The sequence below is a fragment of the Brachyhypopomus gauderio genome, unplaced genomic scaffold (genome assembly GCF_052324685.1).
Source record: "Brachyhypopomus gauderio isolate BG-103 unplaced genomic scaffold, BGAUD_0.2 sc74, whole genome shotgun sequence".
In the NCBI taxonomy this organism is placed as follows: domain Eukaryota; kingdom Metazoa; phylum Chordata; class Actinopteri; order Gymnotiformes; family Hypopomidae; genus Brachyhypopomus; species Brachyhypopomus gauderio.
The window spans coordinates 1,184,472-1,197,848 of NW_027506895.1; the positions used below are offsets into that span (position 1 = coordinate 1,184,472).

Genomic DNA, 13,377 nt, shown 5'->3' on the forward strand with positions numbered 1-13,377 from the left:
GATCTTTTTAATGGTCCCACAAAGCAATCTTTGGAAGTAGCAATGTGCCGCTGGTTATCCCGTCCACTACGCAGATATTTCTTTTGGTCCTTCTCTTCCAAATGTAAACATATTTTCCCCATACATGGTACTCTGAGCCATGAGTAATTAACATTCTCTTCATTTCCCACAGCCCCGACCCAGTTCACTGCTCCAGAACTTTGGTCTCCTTTACCTTTCACCATGGGCCACATCCTACCTCTCAGCTGTAGCACTTGCCCCCGTACACCGTGGCCTTGTGGAAGTTGGCACTTTAGAGAATCCATTAGGTGCCCAGTTCACTCTGACCGCCAGCAGTCTCCCACCTCTACACACAAACAAAGGCCTTATTACCAACTTTCTGGCTCTGTGTCTTCTGTTCATTATAACAGTTCCATCTAATAGCTACTTATTCGCACCATTCTTGAATGTCTTTTGTAAAATAAGCTTCACTGTAAAGTCTGTATGTCTGAAAGTTGCTCAAAATAAATGTGAAGAGCTACATTTTGAATCTGTCTACTAGAATGGTACTATTCCAGTAAAGACATGCTTACGCGATCTGTTAGATCTGTGAAGACCTCACACAACACGGTGGAGTTGGCAGGGGTGATAAGACTGCATGATTGAATTCTTGCAATCTGGATTTAAATTTATCATTTTAAATGAGCACAATTCATGATTGTACATCCCACCAACTTTCTGACATGTTGTATGCGAGGTTTGGAAATGACAGCTCTGTGTGTCATTAACTCAGTCATGACAGAACTGGAAGGATTTCAGGATGACGATGAAAACTGTTACGGGGTTGGTGAAGATGCGCGTAGCTAGCAGGTTTCCAACACAAGGCTCTGGAGTGGGAGGTTAATGATCTGTTGCTGAGATCTGTTCATAGTTTACGGTGACCTATAATTAGAAATGGTAAGAAGGACACGTTCAGGGAGTTGTTTTGATTAGGGGATACATCCTAAATTAAACCAGATGTCAGGAGCAGAGATTAAGTAATGTAGTATCGCTATACTAAAGAGAAAGATGCCATTTTATTTCTAACGTCTCTGCAGCAAACACACACTGTAAATTCTGAAACATGTGCTCATGCAATAACTCCTTCAGGATCAGGATGTTTTACAGGTACTTTGGGAATAATAAAACTTCCCTTTTCGGTAAAGAAAGGAAGGACAGACGCATGACAGTGGGCTTTCTGTCAAATGGTAAGGGCACTGACGCGCCATGTTTGATCTCAACAGAGCCGACTGCACCATTAGCCCCACGCGGGGCCACAGTGTCACATCACCAACACGCGTGCGCTGCCGCACGTGCGCCTGCAACGCGGGTGCGCTCTGGCTGACTCTCGCGCTGCTATGACATAGTTAAAGAGGGACCTGGTGAAAGTCAACAGTGATACGCGCTGCATGATTGATCTCAATAGGCACGTAGTTTATCTCACCGTCCGGGGTGATTGCGCTTGCCGCACCAACAATGGTGCCTCTATTGTAAATGGTTCAGCAAAATGCCACTGCGATAAAATTCTAGTCATTTGAATAACTTTAAATGACATTTTTCAAAGTCATTCAATAACGACACCTAGGGTAGACTAATGAATTTGACTAACATGTAATCTTTGTATTCAACTTGGTATGCTGACGAAACGCAATCTGTGGACTAGAATAAACAAATATATTTCGAAAAATTAAGTCCTACATTTGCTACGACCAATAATAGACGGTTTTGTCATTTTCGACCCATTAAATGGTCTGATGACTAGTGTAACTAGCCACTTTATTCATTTAAATGAAATGATATTTGTCGAATAAAGGAATGCCTTCGCAAGGGTGTTGTTAAAAGTTTAAACATGTAAGGAACACTGCCTTAGCAACGTGACTTTGTACCTCTGCACACTATGCGTGTATGGTACAGTTTTGCGTCTATTTAGCATTCAAATGTACTGATTCTACAAGCATGCATGGATGAATCGGACGGTCAGCCAATATTTAATCGATTATTTACTCTAAGGCTTTAAAGGACTATGCTATTGTGTCTCTTATGTGTAAAACTAAAGGGGTTCGAATTCATATGCGTTGGAAATGGCCGTGACCGATAAATATAACATTTGTATAATATTACCGTTAAGAGCTGCCGGTGTCTGTCGTCTTAAAGGAGACACTAAAACTTTGCACGATAATATTTTCGACCACAGATTCCTATTACAAGGATCAATGATGGGAGCTTGCGCGGGATGCGTAACTATGATGAAAAAGTTTCAGATGTGCATTTTATAGTAGGTCTGCGATAGCGCGGTTCTGTGTTGTGATTGGGCTAACTGGCGGGCTCGTGATGTTCATGCATATATAAACGACGACCTGCGCTCCTGTCATGCACGCCAGAAGAAATTGGTGAGGAGATCACTCGAGTGGAGGAGCGGCATAGCGCCTTGATGATACCGCCCGAACGGCACGAAATCTGTCAACGCTGTAGGGTTATCATCTACTGTAGAACAGAGCTGCACAACTCTAGAACACGATCACCGTAATACACCGAGAGATAGGCAAAGGAAATCAGCCCTTTATCATTCCTACAACACCGTGTATTACTGAGTAACCTAAGAGATGCCGTTAAGATCCGGACTTTTGCTGCTCGTCGTGCTCCTCGCATCAGCATACGAACTGGATCTGAATGAATCCTATTCCCCGAGGAGGGCACGCTTCTCCGCCAACAGCCCCTGTAAGTAGCATTATCCATGGAAAAAAATATCTCTGGTCTCGTTCTCTGCGTGTTGCATTTGGTTATTTCGTTTTGGCTTCGCCGTTGCAGCCCACACAACCCGATCTGGTACGTGCGCTGTCATCTACCATGCATTCTCATTTTTATTCATCGTTTGAGTCTATTAGTGCTTCCTTGCAGCGACGGAGGTTCAAATGCGCTATACGTTCTAGCAGTGTGGCTGCATCCGACCGGCACGGAGCATGTAACGTTGCGTGCGTTTGAGGATACGGTACCGCACTCGGTTTTTAGCGCTTAGCTCCACCGGCGACGCTCAGTAACTCGCGTCGAGCCATGCATGCATAGACCCGGAGTCGCTGAATTAATATTTTTTTTGGCGATTCTAATCAATGCGTGGAAGCTCGAGTTTCTGAGCTTTTCTTGTTGCTGTCTTATCGACGCTTTTAGGTACTTCTGAAGGACTTCCCATTGGACGGTGCAGATTTGTCAATGAGAGCATTTAAACCGTCAATGAGTCGGCGCGTGACACTACAGACCGTCTCTCGTGCCACTACGCAGGCTGACCGTGTCACATTTGGGGGAATTAACCCATTTATTTGGACTATGCAAATTTAGACAAATTTAAATCTAGCATCTTTTAGCCTACTTTCTACACACAAATGTTTTTTCCCCTTTCCATATAAAATAGTTTCGTAAACTATTCATTGAATGGTTCCAGAAGTAATACCGAACACAAACCTCTCTTATAGTTCACTTATATGCCGACCAAGTAACACCGACACGGGAGGATGCTGAGTATAATAACTTGATTTAAAGGGTCCTATCGGTGCGATACGACATCAATATGTGTTTGCGTTGGACGGAATGGACGCGCTGGGTTCTGGCAGTGGAAGTCGCGCGCGGCCACAGCTGGGTGCTGCGAGATGCGGTTTCTCCGTCTCTTCATTCATTCCTGTCGCGGCTGCTGCATGATTATAGTGTAATGTGCCACGGTGTCTCCGTGTGGGTCATGCAATGAGAGAACTGGGTCAGGATGCATATTAGAGCTGCTTCACCCGTTCCACCCTTCAGTTCTGCTTTAGTTGTTTTAATTTGGCGAATGACCTCACATCCAGAAGTGAAACGATAGGTCACAGGAACGACTACAATCCACAGCCTCAACTCTTGTTTAAGAAGCGGCTCTATCCACAATCAACGTGCTAGTTCCACGTCGTGCCTAATATCATATACATAAACCGAGGATTACTTATCATCTGAACTCCCTATGAAGTTTTCTGCCTACTTTAACGTCCAATAGCATATTAAGTAGATAAAGTCATTACTATGCAGTGAGGACAGCCTGTCCAAGTGTTGAATAAAGTGGATCTGTGTGTGGTATGGGACATTCAGTTCTGCTCTGCCTCTGGTCAGGGGACGTGAAAACCTTTGTCAAGCTCCACTTGGTATTTGCATAACTTCCTGTTGTACTTTGTTGCCAGGGAGACATCTCCTGACTCAGTGCGTTAGAGACAAAGAGACAGTGGTGCTACAGTAAGAAGTCAGAATTAAAGGAGACAAAACATACTGTAAAATAAACATACAGACAAACACAACGAACGGCACTGACAAACACACCACAGTCTGGTCACCTGATGGATGGGGTTTCTGACTACAGGAACATAACAATTCTAAGAACTTTAAAGAGTCTATGAGGACCAGAACTCACAATGTGCATTTTCCTTAGAATGCATATCAGTGTCCTCTGGTGATAAATGGTTTTGTCGTTATAGGTAGCGTTTTTATACAATATCAATATTCAGTGTAAAACAATACAGGATGATGTCATCACTACAGATGAGTATATACCTCTGACACAGCAGGCCAGGAGGGCTCAGTTTGGGGGTCATGAACTGTGCTTGATGAAATCTGAACAGGTAACAATGTAAGTGCAGAATACAAATGATTCATTCCAACAGTTCATCTTATTAGTTTGTGTGGGAAAACTGTAATATCACCTGTCGAGTCAAGCACTGTATGCAATGAATGGAGAGCATGCACTGTTGAATTTGTAATGTCTTTGCCAAGTAGGGAGAGTGAAGGGGGAGAGGGGAGCGAGAGAGAGAGAGAGAGAGAGAGAGAGAGAGAGCGAAGACAAGAAGGTTCATTGTCTATTGATTTTTCTTCTAAGAGCTCAAATTAGCCTTGACCTGTCAAAACTCATCGGGGCTCCCACACACATTATGTGAGAGAGAGCCCAGTTTTATTCATGTTTCATTAATCACAATCCACCCAAATACTCGGCTTCTCACACATTATCATACAGTAAGAGCTTTATGAAGGTATCTAACTCATATTTCACAGCTGTTCTGGGTCATTCACTTTGTCTTCGTGGAGTGATTCACTGTGGACCAACTTAGTTCCTACACAATTTCCCCCTGTACGGTTACTTGTTACTAGAGAGCACCTGGTAAGGTCCTTCCTCGTTGCTAACGCCACGTACTAACACCACGCACTAACGCCACATGCTAACACCACGCACCCAAGTGTTCAGTCATCCACATAGCTGCTTAGAGTGTGTGGATGAAGATAATGTTCCTGTAGTAACAGAAGTCACAGGTTTTCATACACTGTTACTGTCAATGCCTTTGTTTAAGGGTCCAGTAATCACCATATTCAGGAATAAAAATAGCCCGTAGACCTGCTTCAGAGGTAAGCTGAACTAACGGCTAACACCTGTCAACACTGTTCATCAGTACATTTGTACTGGTGATTTCATGTCCCTCCCCCTCCTGCCACATGCTACGGCTAAAATAATTAGCTAAAATGAAAAACGTTAGCTTAAGTTTAACGAACCAGCGATACCCGGTGTGGCCAGGAGAAATGTTAACATTAATGATTAATCAGACAATTCATTCAAATTCAGATGTTGGGTGAGCATAGTGTTCAACAGTTACATGAGCCTCCATGGTAAATCTGGTCAGATAATAATGCTATCCCTGTAATTAGCATTCATTTGATCAAGTAGGGCCATGGTTATTTGACATTTTTGAATTTCTGATTCTATGCCATGATAGATTTATTATCTGTAATTCATGATTGAGAAATATACACTAATAAAGGTAATGACACATCTCCTAAAGACTAAAGGTCTAAGGGCCAGACACACCTGTTTGACAGTAAGGCCTAATATCAGGTTAGTATTCCATAATGCTAATTGAAGCCATTTGGCTCAACAAGGGTCTTTCAGCAGGACTCTTTGGGGTCCCATGAAAGAAAATGAGCAAAATATAGAAAACATTAGAGGAGGATGTGACTTGAATTAATTATGGTCACAGAAGGCACTGCTGGCAAAGCTACAGCCAACGTTCCAATGTTGTAGCGTCGACAGATTCTGCACCTCACCAGTTTTATCTGGCCTAAATTTGTCAGGAGTCTACCACAACATAAATGCTCCAAGACAGAACCAACAGAACCACGAGTAATAGAACCAGGACAAATAGAACCACAAGCAATACAACCACAACAAATAGAACCACGATTAATATAACCACAACAAATAGAGCTACAACAAAAATGTGGAGCACTGCATTGATTAAATGCACACGAGCAAATGCCCTTTATAGCAAGGACTGAGATCTGAGCTCTTGCCCTAGTTTATTCCTATGGACAATAGACATATTCAGCCTATGGCATTTCGGGGCTTTTTGGTTATCTCAGAAGTCTGTTTTCTGCCAGCACCATTGACACAAGCAACACACTGCCTATTTTCCTTCAGACGCTGCACAATGGCGCGATCTGAGGCAACACCAGTTTCTCTTTCACACACGTTTACACACACTCCTCCCATTTAAAAAAAACCTTTCCTTTTCTTCGTTTTTTTGGCAGGGGTTGGGACACTGACCTATCGCATGATGTAAGTCTGTATAGTGAAGTGTTTATAGTCCCTGGCGCTGGAACGAAGTGGGGGGTTTGGCACTCTCTACCACTGAGCCCAGTATTATTGTCTTGTCATATGTGAGGGTAATGGAAACATTGAGTCTTGTGCCAAAAGCGATAGTCAGCACAACCCAATACTCTGAGGCTCACATCCTCCCCCTTGTCCCCCCATCTCACCCACCCCCTACAGGGCCAAACATGGGCCACACGATGCCCAGACTCTTTCACTGCCTCCGGGAGGCCTGATGTGGGTATTTTCAGCTGAATGGGTCACAAATGCTGTTCCAAGAACAAGGCAAAAAAACTACTGGAATACTCATAAAAGTCACTGCCAATGGTGGAAATGTAGAGTAATTACTCTAAATGTTGCCACCGCCTTATACATTTTAGGGTGTCCAGTGGCAAGTCAAGCATGCTGTTATTTGTCATATTAAGTCTGTACAAGAAGGAATTCAGCTTGGAATTAGTGCTGAATGGAAATTCACATTAGATCACCCAACGTCACAGTAAAGCTGCAATAATTCAGGTTGAACCATGGTTCACTAAATGGTATTTAAGCGGCCTGTAAAAAAGCAAGGGAGAATGTTTCATGAGAATGTGGTTCTGAGTTACAAGGCCGCCTAATGATACGGAGTCCTTCTGCTTTCATTTGTGTGCATCTTCAGCCGTTAATTCCCCGCCACACTGCGAGTTTTTTTTTTTTTTAAGTTCTCTCCAACATCTCCAGCAAAGCTGAATGATAGAACTGTGGACAGAGTCCCATTTTTACATAAACTGCATCACTGGCTGCATCACAATGCCGGTGTAATATTCCGATGATGGTGTCCGCGGGAGGTCTCGGTGAGACCGCCGGCTGGGCACCTTTACGAACGGCTGTGTCTTCGTTTCAGCGGATGTGGCACGCTGTCTGAACAGCGCCCTCCAGGTTGGCTGCGGTGCCTTTGCTTGTCTGGAGAACTCCACGTGCGACACAGACGGGATGCACGACATCTGCAGGTCGTTTCTCTACAGCGCTGCTAAATTCGATACTCAGGTACGTACAGAACTTTACGCTGCTTTACTGTGCGTCTTCACGCACTGTAGCTACTTAAATTTCAGAGCCACCAATGCAAGAGTTTTTGAACGACTGCTAGTGATAACATGAGTCACGCAGTTATTGCGAAGTTTAACATAATTAGTGTCCATCAAATCTTAAAGATGTGGATGAACAGTGACGGTGTTCCTTGCGGTGATGGCTCACGTTACGTATCATTTGCTAGCGTCTTCTGCGAGGCTGACGTCCGAACCTGCTGGAGCGTCATGTGCCACGTGCCCTTGTGTGTGTTCCCAGGGCAAGGCCTTTGTGAAGGAGAGTCTGAAGTGCATTGCTAATGGTATCACCTCCAAGGTCTTTCTCACCGTGCGTCGCTGCTCCACGTTCCAAAGGATGATCTCTGAAGTGCAGGAGGAGTGTTACACCAAGCTAGACATCTGCACCGTGGCCAAGTCCAACCCTGAGGCCATTGCTGAGGTGGCACAGCTCCCTAGCCACTTCCCCAACAGGTACACAGCTCCTCCGAACCTTCAGTGCAGGCCCTCAAACAAGGAGAAACGTTTGCAAGTGCATTTGGGCTCTATACATTTTAAGTAACTCTGAGTCTAGGTAAGATGGTTGGGCGTTCTTGTGTGGCATATTGTTACTGTTGGAATGTGCTGAACTTGGAAGTGGTTTGGTCTGGAAACTTGAAAAGGTTCGAATGAGGATATTCCGTTGTGGCTTTGCTTGAGTCCAGGGATGGTCTCTGTCTAGGTAGAAAAACAGGTAACCCAGAGGCAAATCAGCATTGCCATCATAATCTAATTGCAGAATAATTAATTTTAGTATATTTTAACCAATTGTTCATATTTACCTCTATAAATTTACCTCTCTGTAACTCTATATATGAAAGATCACAGATAAATTAATTATTGCAGTTTAACAATGATGCTGTATCAGGAAGGTATAAGCATGACTAGTGTGTGGGATATTATCATAATACAGTTTCATGATTGAACGTTTAAACACTGGGAACAAGGTTAGATACTGGGAGCAGGGTTAGATACTGGGAGCAGAGTTAGATACTGGGAGCAGGGTTAGATACTGGGAGCAGGGTTAAATACTGGGAGCAGGGTTAGATACTGGGGCGCAGGGTTAAATACTGGGAGCAGGGTTAGATACTGGGAGGAGGTTTAGATACTGGAAGGAGGGATAGATACTGGGAGGAGGGTTAGATACTGGGAGCAGGGTTAGATACTGGGCGCAGGGTTAGATACTGGGAGCAGGGTTAAATACTGGGAGGAGGGTTAGATACTGGGAGCAGGTTAGATACAGGGAGCAAGGTTAGATACTGGGAGCAGGGTTAAATACTGGGAGCAGGGTTAGATACTGGGAGCAGGGTTAAATACTGGGAGCAGGGTTAGATACTGGTAGCAGGGTTAGATACTGGGAGCAGAGTTAGATACTGGGAGCAGGGTTAGATACTGGGAGGAGGCTTAGATTCTGGGAGGAGGGTTAGATACTGGGAGTAGGGATAGATACTGGGAGCAGAGATAGATACTGGGAGGAGGGTTAGATCCTGGGAGGTAGTTTAGATACTGGGAGGAGCGTTAGATACTGGGAGGAGGGTTAGACACTGGGAAGAGGGTTAGATACTGGGAGCAGGGTTAGGTACTGGGAGCAAGGTTAGATACTGGAAGGAGGGTTAGATACTGGGAACAAGGTTAGATACTGGGAGGAGGTTTAGACACTGGGAGCAGGGTTGAATTGAAATGAATTCAGCAAAAACTGCTCTCACTATTCAGAATTCTCAATTCTTTATTAGTTGTCAGTAGTCCACCTGTGTGAGGATCAGGCGTTCTGAGCAGCACCATGATGTCAGGAACTGAATCTCTTTCACTCAGGATCTGCAGGCAGTTCCGTTTAATTTACTGTCTTTGCATGTGTCTGCCTGATATTGGTAAACATGCAAATTTGCTGTGGCACCAGCTCAGTGGGAGTATTCGTTTGGAGTATTCAATGTAAGTGTTCAGTGCGAGTGTTATATGGGAGTGTTCAGAGAGTGTGTTCAGTGGGAGTGTTCAGTGGGAGTGTTCAGTGGGAGTGTTCGGTGGGAGTGCTCAGAGGGAGTGTTCAGTGGGAGTGCTCACTGGGAGTGTTCAGTGGGAGTGCTTAGTGGGAGTGTTCTGTAGGAGTGCTCAGTGAGTGTGCTCAGAGGGATTGCTCAGTGGGAGTGTTCAGTGGGAGTATTCTGAAGGAGTGCTCATTGGGAGTGTTCAGAGGGAGTACTCAGTGAGTGCACAGAGGGATTGCTCAGTGGGAGTGTTCAGAGGGAGTGCTCAGAGGGCGTGTTCAGTGAGAATGCTCATTGGGAGTGTTCAATGGGAGTGTTATGTAGGAGTGCTCAGAGGGAGTGTTCTGTAGGAGTGCTCATTGGGAGTGTTCAGTGGGAGTGTTCAGTGAGAGTGCTCATTGGAAGTGTTCAGTGGGAATGTTCTGTAGGAGTGTTCAGTGGGAGTGTTCTGTAGGAGTGCTCATTGGAAGTGTTCAGAGGGAGTGTTCATTGGGATTGTTCGGTGGGAGTGCTCATTGGGAGTGTTCGGTGGGAGTGTTCAGAGGGAGTGTTCAGTGGAAGTGCTCAGAGGCAGTGCTCAGTGGGAGTGCTCAGTGGGAGTGCTCTGTAGGAGTGCTCATTAGGAGTGTTCAGTGGGAGTGCTCATTAGGAGTGTTCAGTGGGAGTGCTCATTGGGAGTGTTCGGTGGGAGTGTTCAGAGGAAGTGCTCAGTGGAAGTGCTCAGTGGGAGTGCTCAGAGGGAGTGCTCAGTGGGAGTGTTCAGTAGGAGTGCTCATTAGGAGTGTTCAGTGGGAGTGCTCATTGGGAGTGCTCATTGGGAGTGTTCAGTGGGAGTGCTCATTGGGAGTGTTCTGTGTCTCATGGCAGGTTTTACGGAAAGCTGCTGCAGAGTTTGATGGAGTGTGACGAGGAAACGGTTGAAGGGGTGCGGGCGAGTCTGCTCACCCGGTTAGGCCCTGAGATCGCTCTGCTCTTCCAGCTACTACAGAACAAGCCCTGCCCGTCTGCGGTGGTGCCGACCGGCACGGAGGCCCGCAGTGGGTGGAGGTGGTCCGTCAACCCCCACACTCAGAAGAGCCAGCCCAACCTGCGCAACAGGGATGCGGCTAACCTCTTCAGCAAGAAACGTAACATTGCCGACAGCTCTTAACCCCCCGAACCCACGTCCCTGGGTTCCAAACCCGACCGCCGTGCACACATACGCTATCCCAAAACGAAAACACAAACCAAACGTAGTGGTGTTTTATTCTCCATCAAAATGCACAGGAATATGTTCGTTCCAGACAACTGGGAAACGTCATGCATCTGTATGAGAGCAGGTGGATTGCTACATGTTTGTGCTTACCGGTTACACTTCAGATTTCATTTTTATTCATAAATGACTGAAATTCAAGGGGGGAAATTCTGGGTAGTTTACCATCCAAATGTTGTCATTTGTAGAGACTAACCCACGCACAGGTGAAGAGTCTCTTCCTCAGAGTCAGTTCAAAATCCATCAACCGTAAGAAATGTCCTATCACACTAGTCATTGTGTAGTTAGATAGATTACAAAATATTATTTTCATGAAAGTATCTAAAGGAAAAAAGAGTCTAATACCACAAATATAGATAATCATTTATAACCAATATATCACAATGAGATTACAAAAAAGAAAAAGTGTGTATATATACTGGATCTATTGTTAATGTGAAATAGTTGGCATGTGTTATAAATATGAGAGTGTACTATTTATTTATTAACAGATATTTTACTATTTTTAGCTGTTAATCTTAAATTGCCACTAGCCTTTTTGTGAAAGCTCACCCACTGGGCGAGAGATATCTTTGAAAATCTTTGTGCAGGAATTCATTAAAAAGACCAAAAAACTGAAATTCACTCCAAATGCCATATCTCATAGACCCCGAGTGCAGTAACATTAGGAGTCAGTGAGCCACACACAATATGAAATCTTTATTTATGTTATTGATCAGAGATGCGAAAGTAAGGCACCGTGTACTAACTTTAAAACATCTCTTATTTTTCTATGGGAGAAAAAAAAACATGATATAATCCTGGACATAAGCAGTTTAAAAGAGTTTTTCTGACACATTCCCTTAGTCCTCTTTAATATTGTCTTCCTCTGCAGCTCTTGCTATGATAATACAGTAGAGAAACCCTGTTCAGGAAGTCTATCACTAACCCTCGAGTGCAATTGTCACATCACATTTTGGACAACTTATTGGACAGATGAACAACTTGCTCCCTGATAAATATGACGTGCAGAGGTGGGTTCAACGACACTGTTTACACAGTGCTGCAAAGCAAAATAAGATGTCTATTTAAGAAACATAGCCTTTAGATTTATTCATATTTATTTTCCTACTATGTTATTTAAGTGTTTATTTTATTACGTTTCTGTGGATAGTCTACGATGAGTCACCTAAAACTACTTTTGTTCATTCCTTTCTGTTTTTGTGAGTATGGTGACATTGCCGAGGGCCCATTTTTTGGGGGGCTAGCCAAGAGCCAAGATTGCTTGGACCTTTCGCTTGCTAATCTTCTCTGAGTTAGCTGTACAAGACCCATGTAATGACTCTGTGCTGGTCATGGGGGAACACGTTGGTCATTTGAGTCAGGTCACCTTTTCTGCAAGCGTTGTACGGGACCACAAAAAAAAAAAAAACAAAACCAAAAAAACAAAACGACAACAAAAAAGCGTTGTGAGTATTGCCACTTACTGTGTATTTTTGCAGGGTTCACAATAGACTGTTGAGTATATTCAGCTTTAAAAACATTCTGCCTATGTTAGCGAAAATTGACATCCAGTATTTCAAACCACTGCTGGCTTTGCTTCATAAGTAATGCATGGGCGAGGCGGTTCAGCTATTCTATAGTACACCTACAGTTTGTGTAAACAGTTAAACTGGAATAGTCACTGCAAAGTGTTTTCTGGAGCCATTCTTGACACTATGCAATATACATTGTTTATGAAAGGCCTGTTTCTCCCAGAGTGTTTACCCATGGTGAAAGAGTGAAGATCTCTTTTTAAGAGCTTCACGAGTAGGTGAAGATAAACTAAGACTGGAAGGCAGTGTGATGGAAAGCTTGCGCATGGTTGAAGACGACCCTGGAGCCAAGGGCCACATTCAGGACCACTGCCAATAAACCGCTATGGCCATACTCATTCAACTCAACTGCATGGCTCAAAGAGACCACACTATCGCTCAATGGTCAGTGTAGGTCTGTTCTCTGATATAGCAAATGTTCAATTAAAATATCACAACAAACTAGTATTGCTGCCATGGTGGTTATGCAGTGACTGAGCAGTTTGATGGGAATAGGCTCAACAATGTGTAAAAAAAAAAAAAGAGGAAAGACCTAGAAGCAGGAAACAGAATTAACTTGGCCAATATCATTTCTAATTTAGTCTTACTCCTAAGATAAAGAATAAAATACATATTTGTTTTTAGTAATTTTGGGCAAAACAAAACAACTAAAACGAAAGCTATATTTAATGGACAAAGATCAGAAATTTTTGTATGTAATAACTATGTATTTATGAGCGTACATTTTCTCCAGAGTTAACAGAACCTTCGCAATGCATTTGCTGGTCTCTTCACACTTCAAAAACACGGCCAAGCTTTATGACCAGTTCAG

General features: G+C 43.9%; 1 protein-coding gene across 1 annotated transcript; it reads left to right on the top strand.

Annotated features, from left to right (window-relative positions):
* Positions 1 to 2,377: 2,377 nt before the first annotated feature.
* On the top strand, positions 2,378 to 12,447 carry stc1 (stanniocalcin 1). The gene is made up of 4 exons (XM_076990327.1): positions 2,378 to 2,736; positions 7,542 to 7,684; positions 7,982 to 8,193; positions 10,608 to 12,447. The coding sequence occupies exons 1-4, from the start codon at positions 2,622 to 2,624 to the stop codon at positions 10,888 to 10,890; spliced, it is 753 nt and encodes a 250-aa protein (XP_076846442.1). The 5' UTR covers positions 2,378 to 2,621; the 3' UTR covers positions 10,891 to 12,447.
* Positions 12,448 to 13,377: the final 930 nt, after the last annotated feature.

Coding starts and splice junctions, on each gene's coding strand:
- stc1 (XM_076990327.1), top strand. CDS start 2,622: ATGCCGTTAAGATCCGGACTTTTGCTGCTCGTCGTGCTCCTCGCATCA. Junction 2,737..7,541: donor CTTCTCCGCCAACAGCCCCT/GTAAGTAGCATT, acceptor TCTTCGTTTCAG/CGGATGTGGCACGCTGTCTG. Junction 7,685..7,981: donor CTGCTAAATTCGATACTCAG/GTACGTACAGAA, acceptor GTGTGTTCCCAG/GGCAAGGCCTTTGTGAAGGA.